Source organism: Callionymus lyra, chromosome 1, assembly GCF_982586985.1.
Source record: "Callionymus lyra chromosome 1, fCalLyr1.hap1.1, whole genome shotgun sequence".
Lineage (NCBI taxonomy): Eukaryota > Metazoa > Chordata > Actinopteri > Syngnathiformes > Callionymidae > Callionymus > Callionymus lyra.
In genome coordinates this window covers 28,283,546-28,308,447 of record NC_141818.1, presented here as the reverse complement: position 1 = coordinate 28,308,447, position 24,902 = coordinate 28,283,546, and the positions used below count along the sequence as shown (strand labels likewise).

Here is a 24,902-nt window from a genome sequence, read left to right as displayed (position 1 = left end):
ATTACAAACCATCCCACGTCTAACAATAGTAACCAGTTCCATCATGGCCGCCTATTGTCTTTTAAATTCATTTAACCCTTTTATTGTTGATCAGGTCACCATCGACATGACTTCAATAACCGTGACTCTGAAATGAGAAGCTTCCTGGTCATCATGGTGTAATCATGGCAGACTTATGATCGCAGAGTGTATTTACAGCCCCAGCTATGAGTTTATTAAAAGGGGGTGAGAGAAATAATAGTGTTGCAGTTGAATGTTAATTAAATGAGAAAAGAAAAACATTAATTTTAGAAGAACCTTTGATTTCTTTTTTTTTTTTACCTCTGCTGTTTGTACCGTGTTAACAGTTCTTCCAGCCTCTTTTCCCCTTTTGTACTGTTGTTCCACACTTAAACTCAGAGTAATTTAATATATATATATAGTCAATATTGAAAATGTTAATCGTAGCATTTACTGAAACAATTCTACAGTCATAAAGTAAACCAAGGCCACACATATGTAATAGTAGTAAAGACCATTAATGTGCAGCACAAACATGCCATGATTGTAAATGAATTTACCTGCTACCTTCTAATGTCTAAGTCTTTCCAATCTGAACGTGTGTTAACCAGGCATTAAAGTGAAATGCATTGTGCAACACTTCCAGCGGCCCAGGCCTCCTCCCCTCCGAAGTTCAACTGCTGTGTCGAAACTTTATTTCTCTGTGTGAGCACGTCTGACTCAATCTCAGTTTCCTATACACACACACACACACACAAGTTCCCTACAGTTAGTGGTGTGTGTGTGTGTGTGTGTGTGTGTGTGTGTTGGTGAATCCACACAAAATCATCACTTCCCTCTTCTGTTCTCAGCCAACTGATGACCCAGGTTTGTCCAGCTCGCTCTCCGTTGCGACGCACCGAGATAAAGAAATAGCTGCCAGCCCACACCTGAGCACAGGAAGCAGGAAGTCCCTCGCACCGCCCCCACTCAGGACGTCAGGTAAGCACCAGCGCAGCAAAGCTGAATACATGGAAGGTGAATGCTTGAGTATAAGTGTTTCCAAAGACTCTCTCAAATGAACTAAGCAATACTTGGATGGACTTATAAAGAACACTTGTTTTGAAAAGTAGAGTCATTTGTTTTTCTTGAGAACAGAAAACAAAAAAACGTTTTTTGATTGTTTTTGTATGTGGGCAGTTACTACTCAGATGTGTCACAGACCTAGTGGGAGGGACCGAACTAACAACCTCAGGTGTGTGTGGTTTTTAAAAAGAAATATAGGTGTGTGACCACCCCTTATTATGTTCCATTATTTGTGAGGTCACAGGTTTGTGAGTTGTGTGTGTAGTGAGTGGAATGCTGTTTTGGCCCGAAACCACACACACACACACATATGTAAAGACATAAGCACACTGACACACACACATGTATAACACACACAGACACACACACACACACACACACACTCAAGAACAGGACAGGGAGAGAGGAGGATAGCATTTCCCATTCGAAGTGATAGCATAGTGGGAGGGCGGGAGGTTTGTTGGGGTTTTGGGCAGTCTGGTTTGGTGAGTTTTACTGTGTACACCATACACAGATTGAAAGCGACAGAGTCAGGTGGAGAGAAAAGGATTTCTGAATCGTAGATGAACCACCAGACCAGACCAGCTTCGCCTTACATCCTGTAACTTTGAGTGACGTGTCAGCGATGGTATGTGTAAGAACTTATTTGAACATAATTTTTTTTTTTTGGGTGGAGGGGTTTTTGATCCTCGTGTGCCTCAGAACTTTTTTCTCTTTCACCCTCTCCCTACTTGCCTATCCCCCCCGAAATTCTGAGGAATTTGGGGCTTATGTCAGTGAGAGTCAGGTACAGACTCACTAATTACCACTGCCCTCCTCCCACCCTCAATATCTCCCTCCCTCTTTCTATCGAGCTCTTTCCTCACCTCCAACACTCCCTCTCTCCTCTTTCCTCCAACTTGTGAGACCTAGTGCATCTCCCCCACCCTGTCTCGCTGTTGTGCCGACTGACACCATCACGCCTGAACTGAAGAAGACTTGAAAAGTAGAGGATCTGAGTCAGGATCCAAAAAAAAACACCCAGAAAAAGAGAAGAGAAACTCAGACTTTTCCATTAGCGGTCGGTGTTTGCTGTGTGTTTGCTGTGTGCGCGCCTCTGATTGTGCGCTCTGGGAACCTGTCATTGAAGACAGGAGGCACCTTGACAAGCCAGCAAGTGTCCCGGGAACCCTAGACGATCCAGCCCAGCAGCGGAGGGAAAGACGAAGAAGAAGATGAGAAAGTGACATGCTGGATTTCTAGTTTGAAAAGTGCCAGACGAAAACTTTGAGAGGCGCGGCGACCGCACAACCCGGCATTCTACAGGTGAGCCGTGAGCAGTTTTGTGACATTTGATATGTAAGACTTAAAGAAAGCAAACACTCACACGTGTGAACACACACTCATCACAGGAGGGATTCTGAAGGGAGATTTTTCAGCTGGTCCTGGGTTCACACTGACCCAATTGACCTTCACTACAAGGTTATAGGACACAGACTGTTTATTTGTGCTTCAGTGTGCGTGTTTGTGGGCTTTGTCTCGCATTCATGTGTGTGTGTGTGTGTGTGTGTGTGTTTCTCAGAAACTGGTTAAGCAGGGTGAAAGTTGGGTAAACTGATGAGCACTTGTGTGAGTCGCTGTGTGGCTGTTGAACAGTGAGAAATCTAGCTGGTGGTCAGACATGGTGCCAAGAACCGGCTGCTGGATTTACGCCATAGTCACGTAAGTTGTTAGCAATTTGTTTGATGTATACACATCCTGAGCTCCTGCTGTCAGACACATTTTATCATTGTTTCTGATTCACTTTTACATTCTATACATGTTTGCTATAAGCCACGAGAAAGACATAGTTTTGTTATCTTCAGTACTGGCGTGGATTGTCTTTAAAACGTAGGTCAACAAAGGCTAACTATGGTTTTTTTAGATACATGCCTCTGTAAAGACGTTTTTTACACCGCTAAAAGACTTGCATAAGTTATTTACTTGTCCTTTAGAATAGGAGTCAAAATGGAAGATAAGATGTGACTTTTGTATCTCGTTTGAAATCAAAAAGATGACTTTTTTTTTTTTTAACTGGGAGGAACCGTAGAAACATGACGAGCATTAGTTTCGCCTCTGCTTTCTATAGTGAGCCCAAAATACTTTAAGGTGTGTGACAGGTGTGTTTGCTGACGTGCTGGTCAGACCTGATGACTCGATGACAATCAGTTTCATCCAAATGTAAAAGCAAAACCAAACAGAAGAAGTTTTGGACGGCAGTAACATTTTTGTTCAGCTGTAACTGGAAAAACACAAATAAAGTAGATCTTCCTCTTCCAACCTGCTCTATTACATTCCATTTCTTAAAGATACAGCAAATTCAGATTTGTAATTCTTCATGGACGTCAATGCCGTCAGCTGTTAATTTAAAAAGACCTAGAATTTGAAGTCTAAAGTGTGTGAATCTGATCTCAGGTCAAGGAAAGTAAAAAAAAAAAAAGGTCGGCAGAACAGCACTGACAGCAGAACGCTGATGATGTTTTAAAAGCAACAGAGTGAGGAAGACAAACATCATGAACAGGATACGTTTCTGCACACATATACTACATGACCATGTCACATGATCGCCTCATGCTCATGATAGGGAAGCATTGAAGTGTGTGTTTGAGTTTGTGTGGGACACTCTAACAACAGAACTAAGAGCAAGAGAACTGGTCCTGTTAGCATGACTGTGTTGTTTATGAAATACATGTAACTAGATCTGATCACCTCACTTTCTCTTCACTCCCTCTCTTTCTATTTGTCACAAACACACACATACCTGGAAGCACAATGGCCACATTCTTCTTCTGTCGCCTCCACCCTCTACCTCCCTCTTGATCCCCTCTCAAACATTGGACAGTCAAGACTTTTGTTTTGAAAGAAAATACTGACATGTACACATTCTATGTCCTTGTGTCACTTGATTAGGTCTAGAGAAATTACATGTAAAATGCAATTTTCCATTTCTAAGACACAGATTTAAAAAAAACTTTGAAATGTGTTTATTCTTGTGACACCTTAAATTATTCATTATTTTTTTTATAATAATCTGAACAGGTATTTTCCGATGGACAGTAAATCAAATCTTATCTTAGCTCAATAACGTTTTTAAATATAACCAAAAAATGTGCTTTTTTAGTTGGTTTAGTCTGGTTTGGTACCGAAAAGACACGACACAGAAAGTATAGAAGAGCTACAATACTTAGATTTCGACATGTCTGATACACGTATTTCTTGTCTAATAAGAAGAAATGCAACATTTGAGTTTTTAGTATGTTGTCCAGTTGACTTAACAAGATTAAAGGTAAATCAAGGTGTAGCCTAAACCAAATACAGGATATAACTTTTGTCGTCAGTTTGTTGTCACGGTTTACACCCTGAAATGATAGAAGTGATTTTTCAATAAACTCTTTGAAGCTGATTACAAATATAAAGATGAAAACCAAACTATCTTAGTACATTATAGTCGGAAATGACTCTCACTTTGACAGATCATTAATCTAGCAACTCTTTTATTTTATTTATTTCAAATATTTGGGGAACTTTCCGATTAAGGCACGAACACACACCATAGGTGTAAACAGGGTATGTGCTCTTACTGTGAGGGCTGGATCAACAGCACTGCACTCTCTAGTCGACCTGCTCATGACCTCTGCACCTTTGTATGCTGACACTGTTAAATCCACCTCCCCTTCCTCAGTGTCAAACGCTTCATTTCACGTGGTCTTCTTCACTTTCTTTCTCTAGGCTCCGTGTTAAGACTCCTACCTTGTGCACATGCACTACTTGCAGCAATTGTCTGACTTTTGGAAAGCAGGTTTCCCGTGCATACCTATGTTGCTGCACAATGGTCCAGTTGTCTGGACTGCAGACCTGTGTGTTGCAGATGATTTGATACTGGCAGAATAGGAAAGTAAAGAATCGTGGAGGATGAAAGAGTTAAAGCACATAAACAAGTTTGATATTTAAGGATACTGCACCACTGATTTTAGGGATTTAAAAAGAAAGGTATGCTTGCATTTTAGCTTCCCACTCGTGCTTAGTCAAACGCTAGGTTTCTCTTTATTTTAATATAAAAAAACTCACTTTGTTATCCCAGTTTCAACTCTTGATGGTGATCTAGTTTACTGGCTGATCCCACAAGCTCTTTCCCGATCGTTCTCATAAAATCTAAGCTTGGTACAGTATTTTGCAATTGGCTATTTTGTGTTGTAGAGTTTTTGGTTGTTGATGAGCTCAACATGAATATGTTCGAAACTCAAGCCCTAAGGAGCTGAACATGGCCCGTCAAGTCAAGTGGCCCGCTAGACTGCGGAGGATTAATGTTTACATTGATACCTATAGAGTCAACAGTCAAAGAAATTAACTTGATGGGAGTGTTTGAAGAAAGAGGATCATTTGGATAAGCCTGGAAGGAATAGAAATACAGTATTACATTCAGACTCCTGTTCAAACAGCATGGTAAACATATACAACTCATTGACAGTAAAACCTGTGTTCTAATTGTTCCTCCTCCTGCAATATATTTCACTTCTGCAAGTAAAAAAGTGAACTTGATACTTATATAAACAAAATACTGAGGGGACCACAAGTTCGCTGTTAATGACAGCAGTCCAGGATTTGCGCAGCGAAAATAACTGTTAATTTTGCATCATTTTTTTTAAATAGGAGGAGGCCATAGTTCAGACCCAGGGGGGGCAAGGAGAATACAGTCCTAGTGGCTATTGTAACAGTCAGTTTAAACCTCCTGACTTCTAAGTTTGTATTATTGTTGAAAACATTTTTTTTCTTGCTTCTAACTAACTTTTTTAGTGTGAACCGGTTCCTCTTGTTCTGTGGCGGCGACAGTCACCAGTGTTGACGCTGGAGCAGTGAATGGTCGGTGGTCAGATAATAACTGACTCAAGTTGTGGTGAGAATTCATCAGCGTGACTCTGTTTTCTCTTCTTTCTCCGTTTTTTCATTTGTCAGCTGTTTTCCCCGGCGTTCTTTCGCTCTTGACTTCCTCATCTTGTTGACCCTGACAGGGACACCTAAACACACATTATCCCACTTCAGATCTGTCAGCGTCCCACAGCAAGTCACATGACAGAGGGAATTCTGGGTTAAAGGCTAAAGCTTTTTTTTCTTCCTAGGATGGAAGTTTGTGTGTGTGCTCGTACAGATTTTGCTGAGTCATCTTTGTTAATGATAATGGCTCGAGGCCATTATGGCCACACTATCTCTTTCTTACAATGTTTGATAGAAAGAATAGCGTGTACTGTTTGTAAATATATATTCAATAGTTCTGGATGGTACGCTGTTTCTTCTTTTTCTGTTAAACACAATCATTAGTGATGTACAAAATGTAACAAAACAAAAGATTGTTGTAGGACAGAGAATGCCATCGTTTGGGCTTTGAAAACGAGAATATTGTGTTGTACTGTGTCAGGAAACCTCCTCAACACGTTGATAACAAACATATAACAGGCAGTAAAGTTAAATGCGTAGATGTGAGGGCAGGAATTGATGATCCAAGATATGATTCCACAACAATCACAGTAAAAGTGTCAGATGTTATTATTGTAAAAAAAAATGATGTACACAATAATGTGTACAGTATATCGTTATAAAATGTAAACCGGTGAAAAATGACCAAAACAATGCTATTACAATAAAATGTGCAAAGTCAGGTTCAACAACTCAGTCATGCATCAGCTCTGAGTGCTCTTTAGATTCCATAGCTTGTGAAAACATTTCAGTTCTAAAGCTGAACTAGAAGGTTGTAGGCTTCTTCGTAAAATAACATTTAATAATACTTTCAGTGATGTTTTCAATTTAATGATTATAATTTAAAATGTATACACTTGATGAGCATACTCTTGCTTATGGGCTTTTCTAGGTCAGACGAAGAGCTCTGATAATAATGTGATTGTATCCATTTCATGTTTCTCTTTCCCCGAAACATCAACATCTGGAGTGATAGCATAGCTAAGACTGACTCCGTACAGGCAGTGGAGGGATTTTTGAATTGAAGTTTATTGCAAATTCTTTCCAAGAAAATGTATTATGACATTTATTTTATTTATTTTTAATTAATAGCATTATTTTGATAAAGTCCATTTTTAATATTGTCCTTAAATACTCATTTATAAATAAATAATCACACCTTTTTTTTCCTCAGTTGTTGTATTTACAACACTGGAAACAAAACATTTTTTGATTCTACTTTTAATTCACATTTAAGCTTTCCCACTTAATTCTTGCATTGTCCTGTCTTAATATATTAGGAAGATTCACAGAAATAAATCGAGCAACATCTGGAAACACTTCTTCTTAAATTGACGAATCTTTTAAAGTTTTGTGTTTCTTCTTAGCCATTCTTAACTTGAAAGATGAGGCAGTAGCAATATACATGTAAATATATTTTCTGAATGTCGGTAATTTATATATATTCAATATGTTCATCTATTTTTGAAAACAAAAAAAACAATGCCTTAAGAAAGTGTTTGCTAGAATGTGTATTCAAGTGGAACAGAGTGATGCATTTAGGTGGTTGTAAAGTCATCCTGGTGTTTGATTCATGATCACTTCCACCTTGTAAAGGGTGTTTATGATTGTGCCTGGCCTTCACTCCGTCTTATTGCTCCTGTGAATAGATGTCTTGTGTGTTAACTTTCTGACTGTCCACCTACAGTGTGTGTGTGTGTGTGTGTGTGTGTGTGTGTGCGTGTGCAGCAAGAATCACTGATTGCATGTCCTTCATTAACAGAGTCCATGGTTAATGTGTCACTCGCACAATGGCCATTGGGCACACAAATACACACTTTGAAAAAGTGTGGTTCCCTGCATGATAAGACCATTTGCTCTGTTCGCCCTGAGGATTCTTCTAGGTCGTGTGCATTTGCTCATTGTGCTCTTGGAGAATCGCTGTGACTCAAATATGACCGGAATGTTTTCTTTCTTCACCAAAACTTGAACCATTGAATGAATATATTTCATGATTGACCTCCTGGTAATAATTGAAATAATCCATTAATACATACACATATGTTGTTTTAACCAATATCATTACTACATTTTCATTAATCATTTTAGCCTTCGACACATCATTGACAGAAGAACTATAGCTTGCGTTTCCTCTGTACCACAGAGAGGGAAGGGTTTTTAAACATTTCTGGATACTGATGGTAATTCAGAACCCCACAAAAATATAATCATCTGTACCTTGTGCTTTAATGAGCATTTCTTAAAACTGTAATTCAACCAAATTTAACACTTTCTGTTGTAAAACGGGTCATTTTTGAACAGTTAACATTAAGGTCATCACATTTACTCGGCCACTCCCCTTTTGTCGTATTCCTTATCGGAGAAAGACTGAAGGAGGAGGAATGAGGTGGGGGGTTACCTGCCATGAATGGCCCCACCTTCTTCCCTGGTCATTGAAATTGAGTAAACATTAAAACACCTTTACTTAGCAGCAGACTCCTGGAGTCAGACAGGAAGCATCTCCCGGAGTGACAACAAGGAAGAGTGCACTGGCAGAGATTGTGAGCTCTAAGCACTGACCTCAAGACGCCACCTTGCTGATTTTGGGACACAGGTAGCGTGAAGCGTACTTATTTTTGATCTATCTTTTAAATATGCTGCTTAGTCTTTGTAGGTACGATTGAAATGTTTTTCTTTTGTTTTTTTTACCAGTTACTTATATGAAAAAATTATATCTCAGAAATATGTTTGGTATTTCCTTGTCCGAAAGTTGACGTGTTTCGGTCAGAAACACCCCTTAAACCAAAGACTAAATCATTAGAGTAGAAAACAATAGCACTTGAACTAATCAGTGAACTCACAATCGAACCAGTGGAACCAGTGTGGTGACCCAACATTATGTGTGTGTTTTAGGCTGGGATCAAGAAGTGAATCAGTTAGTACACAAAGCTATTAATACTCACTTACCTCCGGGTTCTCGATCATATACTGCGCAGACTTCGAACCCTGTGAGCGTTTTATGTTTGTACACGTTGGTGTTTTCCAGCTGTTGTATTTCTAAATACTGGGTCTGGAATGAGTTATATCATCTACACTGGTTTATTTTGACAAGTCAATTTCTCAGCCGTTCACAAACAAACCCTACTGAAAGTGTTTGTGGACAGGGCGGGACAATTTTTCAAGTTTTACCACGGGTGTAAAGGTTGCCATTTTATCAAAATGTAGGGTGGAGTTTTATCACGTCTCTTTAAGGTGCAGTTACTGGGTATATTTTATTTAATAACAGAGACAACAACCAATTAACTCTAAGGTTTTAGATAAAACGTCTCTTAAATAGTTCGTCTTTTCACCTGGATTAACTCAAATGTACAATTTATATTTATTTTAAGTTCTGAACTTATAACAACTTATTGATGTAAATATCCTGAAATGCTCAAAATCCGAGCCATGTTTCTTAAAATTGCTTTAAAATGGCATCAACTAATCAGTCGTTGAATTTGTAGTCACGTCTTTTGAAGAAACGTCCTCTTTGACCTTCAGCAGAGTCACTGATAAGCCTGAGGAATGCTTTTTAAAGCTGCTTGTATGTATTAAAGCTAATTCGATTCTAAACCTGCGCTAGTTTTTAGCCGTCTAAAAACACGTCTTGATCCCCGACCTGCTGCTAAATCACGACGCGCTCGTGTTTGTCAACTATTGTGTTGTGAACGACTCCAGTATGTGACGACTTGAAGCCAGAAGATTAAAATGAGTGTATCATTAAAAATATATATCAGAGTGATTTTGAGGTATAAATGTGGAGATCTCCAGAGCGGGGGGGGGGGGGGGGGGGCTCATAGAGTAAATGAACTGGAATCATCCCTCTGTGGTGAAGCCAGGGTGGGCCGGAGGTGGTCACTTACGCACTCCGCCTGACCTGAAATTCTTCAGGCCAGTTTGACTTTGAAGGGCTTTCTAACACTGAGGGAGGCCTGAAGCGATCACAGAGGGAACACTGGCTCCTCTCCTCACTCTGTTCATTAGCCTTGCTCACCCCTCTCCATCTGGACCCCGAGTCACACTTTGTGTCCTCTCCCTCCTCTCTCCCCTCGCTACTCTCTCCTTTGAGCTTGAGTGAGTGCGAGGAATGAGGGCGACAGGTACACAGAAGGACAAAAACAAAAGACAGCAAAGAGGGCGAAAAGCGAATAGAGAAGTGTTTACTTGATCATGTTGAGGGCGCTCGACAAACAACACTATTCTAATGAAAAGAGATAATATGCTAATATGCACAAGGAAGGCGATGGAAGTCAATTGTCTGCACATTTTATTGCTATGTCTTCATATATAAACGTCTACTACAAATGTTAGATATTAGCTGCACAATCCCTTTACTACCCCTTACTGTTCATACAAACAGCAGACACGACACGACAAGTTGTGGTTCTCCAGAAGAGGAAGCAGGAAGTTTACGAAAGACAAAAAAATTGAAAAAGGTCTGTAAGAATGGAAAACATAAACCTCTAGTCTGGTGATAAGTTACTTATTTATGCCTGTGAATGAATTTTATACAGTTACTCTGCGTGTTACTCTGGATACTGATTAGCACAGGTTTATTGCTGACTTTATATCTTCACCTAAGCCTACGTGGCACATGTGTGCGTCCAAAACTCACTGGTAAATCTGTCCCACTGTTCTTCCCTGTTTGTTGATCACACTCAATAAACTGGTGATTTGGGTCAAAAGTTGAAGAAGAACACTGTCTTAAAAGTAGCTGGATCTTGGTATTTGAGGAACTTGAGTGTCCTGACCTTAGTAATAGAGTCACATCAGTTTAGAGCTGGTACTTCTCCATGTGAATCCCCTTCCTGTTGAGATCCCTGTGGGTGCTGTATGATGCTGGACCCAAACATTCGAAGGAAAGTGGAAAAACAACACCTCGGATTATCTCGGTTAAACATGTGTTTTTGGGGATTTACTACCCATTAAACACAACATCAGACTTTTGCTACACTAAAACACCTTTTTAGTTTTCTCTGTCTAATCCAAAGCCTGGTCAGTAATATGGTACAACCATCTTCATTATTTTTAAAAATGACATTAAAAAGTAAAGTCAGTAAAAAACATCCCGACCAAAGAATTTTGTCAAATTAGCCAAATTATTTTTTTTTATTAAATATGGTCAGTAAAAATATTTTTTATAATTAAAAGAACATCAACATTAAAATACAATTTGACATTAACTTTATTATAAAAGCAAGTACGGTTACAACAACTGTGAGGTTTTCTTTTGGACTGGACAAGGAGCTCACTACTCAATAACCGACTCTCTCTACACAATAACTCGTGTTATTGTGTAGAGAGAGTCGGTCAGTGATTGAAATCTGTCTCTCTGCTCTTCCTGTGGTTTTAAAAGTTACCCATTGATGAGATTAAAAGATGGTCCGGTTCAGTCACTAGAACACCCCAGTTGTACTTTTCGGCCCGGATGGTTGTTTCACTAATAAGTGTACATTTATAAAGTGGGCTGACCCCATTTGACCCCCAAAATGTTGCTTGATAAGCAAGTCCACGTGCCACCAAAATACATTGCGCTATAATTTTAAGTAAATGAATCACGTTACTATGGGAATTCGGTTATTTTGAGAAATCATCCAAGAGTTCTCCCCCTCCCCCGTCCTCAGATGAAGACTCTTATCATGTGTTTACTCAGTCGTTAAGGAGTGGGGCTGGTTTCAATAGCGGCTGAAACTTGGTTGCCCATCTCTCTCTACTCGCTTCCCACCACTTCTACTTTTTTCTACTGAAACTCAACATTTACGCCTGCTTGTCTCAATGGCATCTCTTCTGCACTATTGACTGCCCAGGAAGGTGTGTGGTGTTTGCCGTGGCTGAGCAATGCTGGGAACATGTTCACATTTTTAACATTGAGAAACGAAAAATAAATAAATACTGGGCTGGAGTGAAACACATTTACACACCTTTGTTGTCGTGTGCTGACATGACGTGTGGTCCTCAAACAGCTGCACCCAAACCTTTCACATGTCACACAAGTGTTGGTGACACGAGGCACTGTGCTTTTTGTTGTTGTCAAGTCTTCTAAAATGGAGGAAATACCGAAACTTGATCTATTTTGTGGCTGTGAGGTGAATTTACTTTTAAAGTAGAATAAAATAAAATAAAATGTAATTGGAATTAAAAAATAATGGGAAATCATAATAATAATTCAGCTAATAACTACTTAATATATGCAGGGATAATGCTTTGCTCTAAGAAGAAATAAGAAAACCTGAGGAGCACATGTCATGAGTGTGTGTGTTTAAATCACACATACATAAGAGCACCACCCACACTGATGTTCCCTTGGAGATCTGTCCGGGTGTGTGTGTGTGTGTGTGTGTGTGTGTGTGTGTGTGTGTGTGTGTGTGTGTGTGTGTGTGTGTGTGTGTGTGTGTGGAGGAGGAGGCTGCCCTGTGCGCTCACTGCCCTGCTGTACCTGTCTCTATTGGTGGACTAGAGGAGGCGGCTGAGCAGCCCAGCTGCTGTGAAGCATCAAGGGTAGATGTTCTCATCTGACCGCGCTCTTCCTCTTTCCAACAATGTTTCTTTGCTGATGTTTTTCTTCACATTGCTTCTTTTTTTTGGACTCACTTCCTGATCGGCATCTACGATCACAAGAAAGAGGCTTATCGACACAAGGGATACCACAAACACATGAGATACCCTGAGATAACACAAGGGTTAAGAACTTTGTTTCCAACTGAGAATATTCTATCAATAACTCACCACATGTTGTGCAGGATGATACAGATGTGTAACTAATTCAATCATCAACTGGATGCAGTTCACTAGAAATCCTGTTGGATTTGTTTGTTGGATTGTTGTTTTATAAATCTCCTCGTACACGGCCAGTCTGTCGCCTCAACATATCCACGTGTCCCCATAAGATGCTGGAATTCTGGATCAGTGTCACTCAGCATTGAGGTGCCGACTGAGTGAGGCATTGTTCTGGTTTCGCCGCACATTCAGAATAGTATAAGTATAAGTACTATGTAATAACTTGTTCACAACCATGTCTTTACAAACAATTCCCAATATTAAAAAGCAAAGGTAACATTTTAATCTTAACTTTCCTTGGCTACATCTTGGACAAAGGCAACTGTGATACCAAATAAAATAATAAAATGTGTTTTACTTGGATTTTTTACTCATAATTGATAGCATATATTCTGAGTGCATAAAGATAAAACACCTGCTGAGGATGTTCTTACATGTCACTTATTTCATTGGAGTTTATAAAACGAATCTGACCTTGTTCTCCTGAGTGAATTATTAACTCTGTAGGCTGCATTTGTCACACACTCTAACCTTAAAAGATACCTCCTTATTTTACCAGGAAAAACAAATATTTATTTATTAGCTTGGTTTAAAATCCCAACTTGTTTCTACAGAAAAGACCCAAAGAAAAACTAAATATTTTGTAGATGTAATTTTTTTTAAATGTTTTTCTCAGCTCAGCTGCTCAGCTCAGACTTTCAGTTAACTGTTCCACCAACAAAAATGTGTTCTCAATGTAATGACTTTAAAATTACATTCGATAACATTAACAAAAATTGTTGCGTTATTAATATTTCCTTAAATAGAGCAAAGTGGAAAGTAGTTATGTGTTACTTGGCTGTCTAAATAAATAAATAATTTAGCTCATATGAATGTACTTGTGACAGAATTATGATTATTTAAATTCTCAAAAGGATCGTGAAAAAAAACCAATAATACTACAAAAAACATGTAATGTATTTTTGTTCCCAAAAGACACATTCTTATAACTTAGGTATTTGTATACAGATTATACACCTGCTCATTGTTTGTTTGTCAGTTACAGTGCGTGTAGTCTAGTTAAAGAAATAATGAACATTTATAATGTATTCAACACAAAAAAATACATGGATCGAGCTCGGGCATATCTGACACAAACTATATTTCGACGCTCTCTTTATGTGATTTTTGACTCATCAAAATGTGTCACGGTGCCAGGTACTTTCATGTGTTGCTAAATATTTTAAGCTAGTAAGAAAAAGTTTCAAATTAGGCCTGAATGATGACGTAGGAAACTCCATTGTGCCTAAAAGAGCAAATTAGAGGTTACAAAATTGACAATAAGCCTCCAGTGTGATCTCCCGTTTTAGTTCTGACATAATTCTTTGTGAATAAACCCCTTTGTAAAAACGTTCTTAAAATAGAAAATCTTAGTTCGAAAGTCACAAAAACCCATGGGGCCCAAGATTATCTGGTGCTCGGTTCGACCTCAAATAGTACGATATATTGTCTGCACTGATTGGCTGCAGCGTACTTGCACACTGAAGGTGATTTGGGGGATTAAAAAAAAAAGTTGGATTTTTCCGTTCTGAATGCTCACAGTGTTGGAAAATAATAATAAGTAAGAGGTTTACACTTAGGAAACAGATTACTTATTGTTCTCTGGCCACACACACACACACACATATACAGATTGTCTTTTCTATTGATTATAAATCTATTCAGGCGATGTGAGATGAATGACTGTGTTCAGTTTGAAGTCCAAACTTTCTCGGCTTTGCAATAATTCAACAGAATAACTTAACTTTTATATATGCTCGCAAAGAACATGTGATAGAGTTGAACGTTGTGAACTTTGGGCTTGCTGGTTTTACAGCTGCTCATTCTCTCTGATTGGGGTCAGGGGTCAGCAAGGGATCTGTGGAACTCAACAAAACAAGGTTGTAAAAGCTGCTGATAGCAGGAGGTGCTGCGCGGATTTATAGACGCTGTACTTAGCCGTTGAGTTCACATTCAATGCTATTGTGGACGTTTATCATTTGATTTAAAAAAAGAGAAAAGAAACACAGTGACACTGTTATATTATATTCAATATACTGTATAAACTATTTAAATTTTGTTTTGCTCTGAAATGTTGATTGCATTTTTTATTTAATGTTTTGAATTTTTTTCCTCATCAGGGCCCAGATCTGATTGGATGGTTTTGACAGAATGACAGCTGAAGACCCTGCTTCCTCTTCAACCATGAATAACTGTGGCACCCCTACGAAACCCTCAAAACACACATCCTCCCACCACTCTGTCCAAGGACAAATCAGCCCCACTGACGGTGCTGCCAGGACTCCCAACGAGCCCGCCTTAGTGGCCCTGATGGAGCGCTCCGGATACAGCATGGTCCAGGAGAATGGTCAGCGTAAATACGGCCCGCCTCCAGGTTGGAGTGCTCCTTCTCCACCAAGAGGATGTGAAATCTTCGTGGGCAAGATCCCAAGGGATGTTTATGAAGATGAGCTTGTCCCCATATTTGAGTCTGTGGGACGCATCTACGAGTTGAGGCTTATGATGGACTTTGATGGCAAGAACAGAGGATACGCTTTTGTGATGTACACCGAGAAACACGAGGCCAAACGAGCAGTGCGCGAGCTCAATAACTATGAGGTCCGACGTGGGAGGCTGTTAGGCGTCTGCTCCTCCGTGGACAACTGTCGCCTCTTCATCGGTGGAATCCCTAAGACCAAGAAGCGTGAAGAAATTCTGGAAGAGGTCTCCAAGGTGACAGAGGGTGTGCTCGATGTAATAGTCTACGCTAGCGCCGCAGACAAGATGAAGAATCGTGGCTTTGCCTTTGTCGAATACGAGTCGCACCGTGCTGCTGCCATGGCCCGCCGGAAGTTAATGCCAGGTAGAATTCAACTATGGGGCCACCAGATTGCAGTGGACTGGGCTGAGCCAGAGATTGATGTCGATGAAGATGTAATGGAAACAGTCAAAATCCTTTATGTCAGGAATCTGATGATGGAGACCAGTGAAGAGACAATTAGACAGGTAAGGACCCCCTGATATAGGAGCACTTTATCTACCCGTGTGCCAACACTCACACAATAACACCAGAGCAGACGTCCAGGACAGCCTATACGCAATTTCCTTAAGTTTTCCGTAAATTTTGCAACTAGAACTAGACACTGGACATAATTTAGTTATCTTGTTGATGCTATTCATTGTTTCATTACTCCGTATGACATATTTACAATAACATTTAGAGTCGGGTCAGTTCGTTGTTTAGCATTGAGGTATCAGAGAGACATTAAAGTGCATAACATACACAAATGTGACTAATAGAACATCCTCTCCCCACCAGATGTTTAGCCAGTGGAACTCTGGTTGTGTAGAACGTGTGAAGAAAATACGAGACTACGCCTTTGTCCACTTTACGTCTCGGGATGATGCAGTGCTGGCAATGGATCACCTCAACGGCACAGAGATCGAGGGGTCTTGCATCGAGGTGACGCTGGCCAAGCCCGTGGACAAGGAGCAGTACTCCCGTCAGAAGGCCACTAAAGGGGCTTCAGCTTCTCCAGAGGCAACCCCACAGAACTACCTGTACCAGTGTGACCCCTACACTCTGGCTTACTATGGTTACCCCTACAGCACCCTCATTGGACCCAATAGAGATTACTTCGTTAAAGGTTTGTTCATCTTTCCTTTTCTAAAAACATTTTTTTAGGTATCTACGGAATGTGGTGATGTTGTTAAATTTGGAATTACTAATAGTTTGAAAATGTATTCTGTGATTACAATATACACAACCTCATGAAATGATCCTACTGATACAAGAATGAACTTTGTGATTTTTAATTGTTTAAATCAAATTGAGTCAGCAAATAACTATTTACAAATGTATGTTGCGCAACATCATAATACACTATGTGTTAATCCCATTAGCTTTGGTGATTGATTAAATGGTATTCGGGTGTGAGCAGGAGAATCTATTCAACAATCATTGTGTTGTGGTTTTCTCTCCAAAGGATCCTCAATGATACAGAACAATGGTAATCGCTTACGTCCTTATTTCTACTTATACCTACAATGAATAATGAGCTTTCTAACATCTTTTCCTGCTGCACTTTCACCTCCCATCTCAGGTTCATGTTCCGACCGCAGAGCTTTTTAAATCCCTAGACAATCCTGTGAAGCTCTATAAATATGAAACTACTCACAGGAAGTAGAACAACAGATTTCTAGCTTAGCAATGTATTTACTATGGGGAGTTGGCTGTGCACTTGAAGTAAAGAACTCTTTAGGTCCTGTCAGACAAAAAACAGCAAGACCAAAGTCATTATGATAACTTTGTTTTGGATTTAAGCTTTTATTTTAAAGATTCAAATTTCCACATTGTAACCCAATGAATAAAGTAGAATGCAAAGCAAACTAGCACTTAGATCTAGCGGTTCTAGCGATTTTTGGCATATATCTGAAGTCAGTATTAACTTTTATAAGCATTAACAATTATGGTTGTCCGTTAACTTTTATTTTCACCTGCAACAACTCATCGCAGGAAGACCAAAAAAGGAAGAAATGAAATCCTTTATTATAACTGTTATTTTAAAATTGAAAAGAAATCCTCTGCATTCCCTCAAGCGACGTCTTTCTTAGCCACAAAACAGCTTCTTCCTCAGCAAATGTTCTTAACCAAATTTAACCGCATTCATATCAAGTTTGACCCCAAGTCTCCAAACACAACCCTGTGTGTTCATACTGCTCATCATATTTTAAGCAGGTTCTGTGCGAGGTCGAGGTCGTGCAGCCACAGGTAACCGCACCCCTGGACCTCGGGGGTCCTACCTCGGGGGTTACTCTGCCGGTCGTGGCATCTACAGCCGTTACCATGAAGGCAAGACCAAGCAGCCCGAAAAGCCCTATGAGTTGATGCCCAGTCTGGAGCTTGCGGCCTCTGTCAATCAAGTTGCCCTCAAACCTGGCACAAGTCAGTGAGCTAGACAAAGTCGTGCATATTTTCACCCATTCTACAACACCTTAACCTGCTCGTCTTCTTTCACCTGTCTTTCTCCTGTCTTCTGAAAAGTAAATTGAAAAAAAAAAGCTGCTGGATGCTCATGCACAAAAAGACTGTGATCTAAAGTCGATTCCCTGTTTGCATGAGCAGAAAGTAACTTTTCGCTTGCTTTTCACAATTTAAAAGTAAGTGTTGCTGACAAAATTTTGTCAAAAGGAAGCAGATAAGAAGATTTATCGTTACTGCAGACTGAGAAGTGATCAGACACGAACATGTCTGACAGGATGATCTGATAAAATGTTCATGTGACGCCACTACTTCCTGATGGGAATGTGCCATTTTTACCGGCAGACGTCGAAGTCATTTCTGGCCTGAGGCTGAAACGATTGTATGAAAAGATATGAATGCTAAATATAATATAAGTAATACATAACAAATAATTTCTAATGTAGTTCATTTTATCATTTTTCATTTGATTCCTTACCAGCCATATTCCATCTTAATAGTTTTGATCTTGAGAGCTCTGGCCCTTATCAAAAGCATGATTCACAATAAAAAGAGTAAAGGCGGTGAACATATTAGACGGATGGTTAGATGTGGAGTAAAAGATCTACTGTAAACCAACACATTTATTGCTGTGTTATCTAACATGTTGCTCAGTGGACACATGTTTCAGAAATAGGGCACAGAACAAACCATTAATGCCTGCCTAACCTACCTGGCCTTGTAGTGTTTCAATAACACTCTCAGCTAAGAGAGCAACGACATGAGCATCTTCAGGACACGCGAGGAACCTTTGACAAACAACTGTTTCTAATCCGTCCTGTTAGCTGATGTCATGGACGTCTGTCCCTGAGCATCAAGGCATTAAATGCATGTTCTGGAGACTTACTGACTGATCTCGACGAGAATTATTATAACAATCCTTCTGGGGGTTGGACCTCAAATATTGTGACCAGACTTGGCAAATCTTAAATCACAGGCAATTACGTTAAAACTCTTTTCGTCTTCCTGAAACAATGGCTGACATTGTGTTTGTGTTTGTTCGTCTTACTGTGGTGGAAGTTTTAGGTTAATCCTGTTGATTTGCCCGCCGTCATAATCCAAATCACACTACAACACCTCTTACGTTTCCTTCTTTTTGTGTTTGTGTCTCCTATTAACGTTCTTGGGAATCAACTCATTTTTTTTAGAAGGGTTGGAATCTTCCACTTTCTGTGTTTTCCTGTTGTTATCCTCGCTCTCATCTCTTGCCTCTCTACATGCAGTGGCGTTGCCAACCCTCGCTGGGCAGTACCCAGTTTTCAGTGCAGGGCCTGCAGCCAAGATGATGGAGGAGGGGAAGGTTCATAGCGTGGAGCATCTAATGAACCCTCTGGCCATTCAACACACTGAACACAGCAACGGTGTTGCTTCCTCTGTTCTGCCCACTGTTTCTACTCCGCCACCTTTTCAGGTAAGAGCGTGAATGGCTGGCATGAATGGCTGTACTGGAGTGATGGTTGTAGTGTGGTGTGGTTCATCGTGTGACGGTACATTTTTGCTAAAAAAGTTTTTTTTAATTAAGGTAGCTCTAATGCTAACAAATGGGCACAAAAGTTTGATTTGAGTCTTTCGCTGTTTTATTTAACCCTTGTGTTATCTCTGGGTCAAGGGAAGCAACACAAGGGATACCACGCATACATTTGTTTTCGGGTCACCTTGGCCCTTATATAACACAAGGTTTAGCTAAGTGTTTAAACAGTTGGACTACATTATGAGTATAGGGGTTTGTTGTACTGAGCTGGTCCTACATAAAAGGCATCATAGAATTATGTCCTTGGCCATCTATATACTGCATGTTGGGACTCATCCAAGAAGCTTGAGTTTGAGAATACACACATCCATATGGCCACGCACACGTACACACAAAAGTCTGTTATTGATTTAATTTACAAACCATTCTTTCTATTATCTGACTTGTCCCCTCTCTGATGTTCTGATGTATCACTTTTTCCAGGGTCGTCCGATCACTCCTGTATACGCTATGGCCCACAATGTTCAACGCATCCCAACAGCCGCCAGCCTCTACGGAGCCGGATATGTCCCGATCACAAACTACGCTGCAAACTCTGCAGCTCTGGCAGCTCTGCAGAAGAACGCGGTTGTTGCTGCGGCAGCATACGGGGGCTACGCCGGCTACGCGGTTCCTCAGTCCTTTCCGGCCGCGGCCTTTCAATTGCCCATCCACGATGTATACCAGACATACTGATCTCAAAAGCCAGACTTGAATTGTAGACGCGCATTATTCTGCCTGATACTGTTCGACTGCTGCACCCTCTCAACAGCGTCCATTGCAGGGAAACCTCTCTTGAACCTGATCCTACCAAAAACTGGACCTACAAGAACCTGAGAGCATGATACAGTTAACAGGCTTATTTGAAGAAGCCCTAAAACCAAACCATTCAAAGTCAGTAAGTCAAATGCCAACTCTTCCAACGTGTTGTCAACTGAAGGTACAGTTAGATATTTATGAAGATAAAATCAATTCAAACTGTATTCACTGTAGCTTATGTAACTCATTCTAGGGCACTATTCTTTTCTGATGCAGGAAAGAAACATGAAGTGTGAAACTTGATTGTCAAGGTTTTTTCCAAACTAACAGGAACTACTGACATCAGCAGTTTTGCGTATTACTAATGTTTGCTTGTAGTATTTTTTCACTTAAATGTTGTATTTTATAGCTGCTGTAGGTTTTTGCTATGAGTTTGAAAGTGTGTCCACTTTCAAAATAACTGCTTGGAACATTGTGTTTTTTTTTCAATTTTAATTAATGAAGATGCTTATTTGCTTGGGATTGCTTTTAAAAAATAATAATTTTTGGGGGCTCTTGATGCCAGACATGTTTTTGTGGATGTCTCATTCGAAATCTGAACAAATTGATTTTTTTAATTGTTTTTATTTCCTACGTTGCTTCTAAAGTCAATAGTAGAACTTCACTGGATCCCAGAAGAAAGAAATAACACTTTGGATCCGTGATGGAAAGAAAGTCCTGACCATTTTTCTTTGTAAATGCAAATAGGGGCATCATTCCGAACAAAGACTGAAAATGTTAATGTTTTTATTTATATCACGAGAAATTACAAAAAGAAATGGAGCATTTGGAATATTGGTATCTGAGTTGACCCTCCTATTATTACAAGAAGTAATGTCAATTCAAACATTTCATTGACCATCAATGAATTTAGACGAAGAAAAATGAAAGCAAAGATACTACGATATATTATTTATTTTAATATATTGTGATGTCACAAATTCTCATAGTTGTCAGACCACAAGCAAATCTCAATAGACAGTAACTACAATTAATGCTGTGGTCGCAATTAAAACATATATAAAAAAGACCAAGCTCAAATATCTCCTCAGTTGGTTTCATTGTTGAATTGATATATTGTTAATACAAGCAAACACCTTACAGTCTTTTGTCCCAAGAATGTTGTATGAAATGCTTTAAGTCTTGCATTTTCAGTCAAGTTCCCTCCAAACCTGTGCTTGACAACTCTGCACTTAGAGTTTTTACTTAGCGAAGTGAGCTCTTTCATATGAAGAAAATGTTTTAATACACATCTTGAAATACCTTTTCTCTCTCTGATGACTTAATATGTGTATGTTCAATCTTTTTAAGGATTGTCATGACAAGCAGTTTGTCTTTTGCATTTATTCAATACCGGAAAAGTCCAAACTTCAACCTGTTTTTTCTTTAAGTGATGTGAGAAGTGTTCAACTTTATTTCGAGAACATCTTTGCTCCTGATTGACTACGTATCTCCTCTTTCACTCCTAAAGAACAAACTGCTCCAATGTTTGTGTGTCAGGATATATTTAATATATGCTCTACCTACATATATTGTGTGTATGAAGTAAAAGGAAAGGTCTAATATATTCTGAAAGCATTACTTTTTCTTTATGTGTAACTTGTATAAAAAGACAATTTTGGAAGTTTTTTGAGTAACTTTTCTAGAACTGGTTTGGTTTCATAGGTGGGAACAAACCCTTTCCTCTGTTTTAACTGCAAGGTTGCATTTTTAAATGTAGCTAGTGTCTGTGTCCATTTTTCCAGCTGCTGTCGCGTTTGAAGGAAAACTCTTTTATTTCTTCTGAAGACCAGATTGTTGGCTCTGGACCAATATATATAGTTAAAGTGTGTGTGGCCATTTAACACCTCAGTAGTTTGTGCCTTATCGCAAAGATGTTTCCCCTTCTATATGCTGGCTGTCTCCTGTCTGAGGTATTTTTGTTTGATATAATTTTTAAAGCTTGTTCAACATTGTTCTATTTATAGATAAAGTAGATGAATAAAGCATTTGAAAAAGGATGAACAGATTCATCTTTGTGTACTGTGTGTTCTATATCAATTGACACTAGATCAATTGGACCCAATCAATCAAAAGTTTTCCAGCCCTGTAGAGGAAACAAGGGCCAGCAACTAAAGGAACAAAGGAAAATCTTCATGTTATTTATTTGCTGTTTTTGGTAGTAAGATGAGATGTTGAGATTAACATTACCACCTGTTGTGCATGACCGATTAAAAGATACTTTTATAATCCCAAAAATGGGAAAATATAGAGTAGCAGCAGACATGAATATTGGGATTCCAATCTCTCCTAGGATGGAGATTGGAATTCTACCAGGACCATCTCCAATTCTAATAGGAGAAATTCATATTCCATCAAAATGTTTTGGAAAATTGACTGATCATTTCATACCTAAAATTTCAAATGACTTCATGTTTTAGATCTGATAACCCCTCTGTTAATACACATTGTAACCATGGGGAAAGCCGTCTGGTCCAGTTCAGAGACATTATTCATTTGTACCACTGCGGATTGTCCCATGACTCAAATTTATTTTCAGGATTTGGTGTTATAGTAACGGGAACAACAATATTCTTACAAACCATGATTTTATTCAGAATCTACAAATACAGACTTGTAATCTGAACTTCTATAGGTAAGTCTCAAACACTACAATTAAGAATTATAATTTTTCCAACACTTTCATTTGTGGCATACTACTCGCTAGTAACCTCAGTCTACAGCTAACGTCAAACTTTTAAACAAGTTATACGACAGACAATACAGACGTTAATCGTTTTTCTATCACTTAGATGTCAAACATATGCTATATACTATTCATCATTTTTACTCAACAATTGGAGCCCTATGTACCCTACACAAACATCTACACCTACATACATAACCCTACACAAATAATAACCCTACTGTGAGTACACACGTTCAACAGAAGTTAAAGAAGAGATATTTTTTCAAGTTTTAAAGACCACAACTTTTTAACAGCTTGTCATTATCCGAAAAAATGTAAAAGCGTCATGCATGGTATCACTTCCACTGTAGTACACTCTGATCTTGTAATAGCCAAATGCATTATTTTGAGCCCTTTCTATTTAATGGCGGCAGCTCTCCTGTGGACTCTGAGGTGGTAAATGCAGAGGGCAATGGAGACCTGGTCATCCTCTCAGTGGTCTTTACCACTCTGCAGGCGTTTGCGGCCCATGGCTGTAGTGCCGCCGCACCACACGGTGATGCAGTTGGTCAGGCTGCTCTTGCTGAGGATCATTGTACACATGCCAAACTTCCCCAGCCTCCTCAGGAAATACAGTCTTAATTATATTAAGCATAGAATAAGTATCATTGTATAACTAATTTATATTATTTCTATATTGAAATGTGGGATTTGTTCTCATTGAATCATTCAATTAAATATTTTGTATATTGAAAGGTTGAATTTGATTGAGTGAGAAAATCTAAAACATTTTCAAAATAATGTTTTTTTTACACTTAGAGTTTGATATTCGAATTCCAATAAACCAAGAATACATTTTCTCAATAACAAATGAAAATAAAAAATGTGCTTATTTGGTTTTGGAACAGGTTTTACACAACCCTCTGCATTTATGCGGTTTTCCTCAGTGGCACTGAGGAAAAGGCAGGAAGCAGAGCTGGAGGTAGCAGAGATGAAGATGTTAAGGTTCTCTTTGGGAGTGACGAAGATGGATAGGATCAGGAATTAGTCCATCAGAGGAACAGTACATGTTAGATGTTTTGGAGATAAGGTCAGAGAGGCCAGAATGAGATGGTTTGGTCATGTACAGAGGAGGAACAGTGATATATTGGTAGAAGGATACTGGGGTTGGAACTGCGAGCAGGAGTTCAAGAGGAAGACCAAAGAGAAGGTTTATGAGTGTAGAGAAAAAGGACATGAAGTTAGTTGGTCTGAGAGAGAACAGGGTTAAATGGAGGAGGTTGATTCACTGTGGTGACCCCTAGCGGGAGCAGCCGAAAGGAGAAGAAGAATATCTATAAGTTTTTATGTTTTCATCTTCATTTTTATATTGAATAAAAAAGGCTATACATATTTTCAAAATTACAGATTTTTACACACTTTTATTTATACTAATTCCATCCTATATTCTTAAAATAATATCAAATTGAGCACACTTAATGGCAAGAAAAGGATGAATGTTTTGAAGTATACTTATGCGTTGATGCATAGCAACTCAAATGGAGTGCACATTATTTTGTATACATTGCTATTTCCCCAAAAATTAAAAGTGATCCTCTGAACCCTCAATCTTTGTTACTGTTCCCAAATACCGAGATCGATAGAAGTGTTTCCTTTTGGATGCAGCATTGGGAGAGTTGGACATTAAAAAATGTATTTTAACATATTATAAAGTGGAAAAGTAGAAAACTGTTAACTCAAACTCACATAAATGGAATGCAAATTAGGTAATTTAGTAAAATTTAGTAAAAAAAGCAACCTTAATGTGTCAAATGTAGCAAAACTAAACAAGCCTAATGAAAATGCTATTTATTTACTTTCTTAAAAAGAAAAATCTTTGGATCTCCCTTTAGAATCCCTTATTAGTCCCGCGAGGGGAAATTCGGTAGGCTGCACACTTGCGCCAAGTCCACCATCAGGAGCAATCAGGGTAAAGTGTCTTGCTCAGGGACACAACGACACAAGCTTGTCTGGAGCTGGGATTGAACCTACCTTTTGGA

At 39.2% G+C, this 24,902-nt stretch overlaps 1 protein-coding gene across 10 annotated transcripts; it reads left to right on the top strand.

Moving 5' to 3' along the window:
• The first annotated feature begins 835 nt into the window (after positions 1 to 835).
• Positions 836 to 22,195, top strand: rbm47 (RNA binding motif protein 47). 10 transcript variants are annotated; one of them, XM_087799467.1, is made up of 9 exons: positions 1,502 to 1,693; positions 2,195 to 2,370; positions 8,526 to 8,647; positions 15,009 to 15,873; positions 16,187 to 16,514; positions 16,854 to 16,877; positions 17,603 to 17,812; positions 19,111 to 19,298; positions 19,842 to 22,195. In XM_087799467.1, the coding sequence occupies exons 4-9, from the start codon at positions 15,040 to 15,042 to the stop codon at positions 20,091 to 20,093; spliced, it is 1,836 nt and encodes a 611-aa protein (XP_087655593.1). In that variant the 5' UTR covers positions 1,502 to 1,693; positions 2,195 to 2,370; positions 8,526 to 8,647; positions 15,009 to 15,039; the 3' UTR covers positions 20,094 to 22,195. The 10 variants fall into 10 exon arrangements, with proteins under 10 accessions (XP_087655585.1, XP_087655593.1, XP_087655601.1 ...); XM_087799475.1 differs by having other exon boundaries at positions 8,523 to 8,647; XM_087799459.1 differs by lacking the exons at positions 1,502 to 1,693; positions 8,526 to 8,647 and adding an exon at positions 836 to 981.
• Positions 22,196 to 24,902: the final 2,707 nt, after the last annotated feature.

Coding starts and splice junctions, on each gene's coding strand:
- rbm47 (XM_087799459.1), top strand. CDS start 15,040: ATGACAGCTGAAGACCCTGCTTCCTCTTCAACCATGAATAACTGTGGC. Junction 17,813..19,110: donor TGCCCTCAAACCTGGCACAA/GTCAGTGAGCTA, acceptor CTCTACATGCAG/TGGCGTTGCCAACCCTCGCT. Junction 19,299..19,841: donor CTACTCCGCCACCTTTTCAG/GTAAGAGCGTGA, acceptor CACTTTTTCCAG/GGTCGTCCGATCACTCCTGT.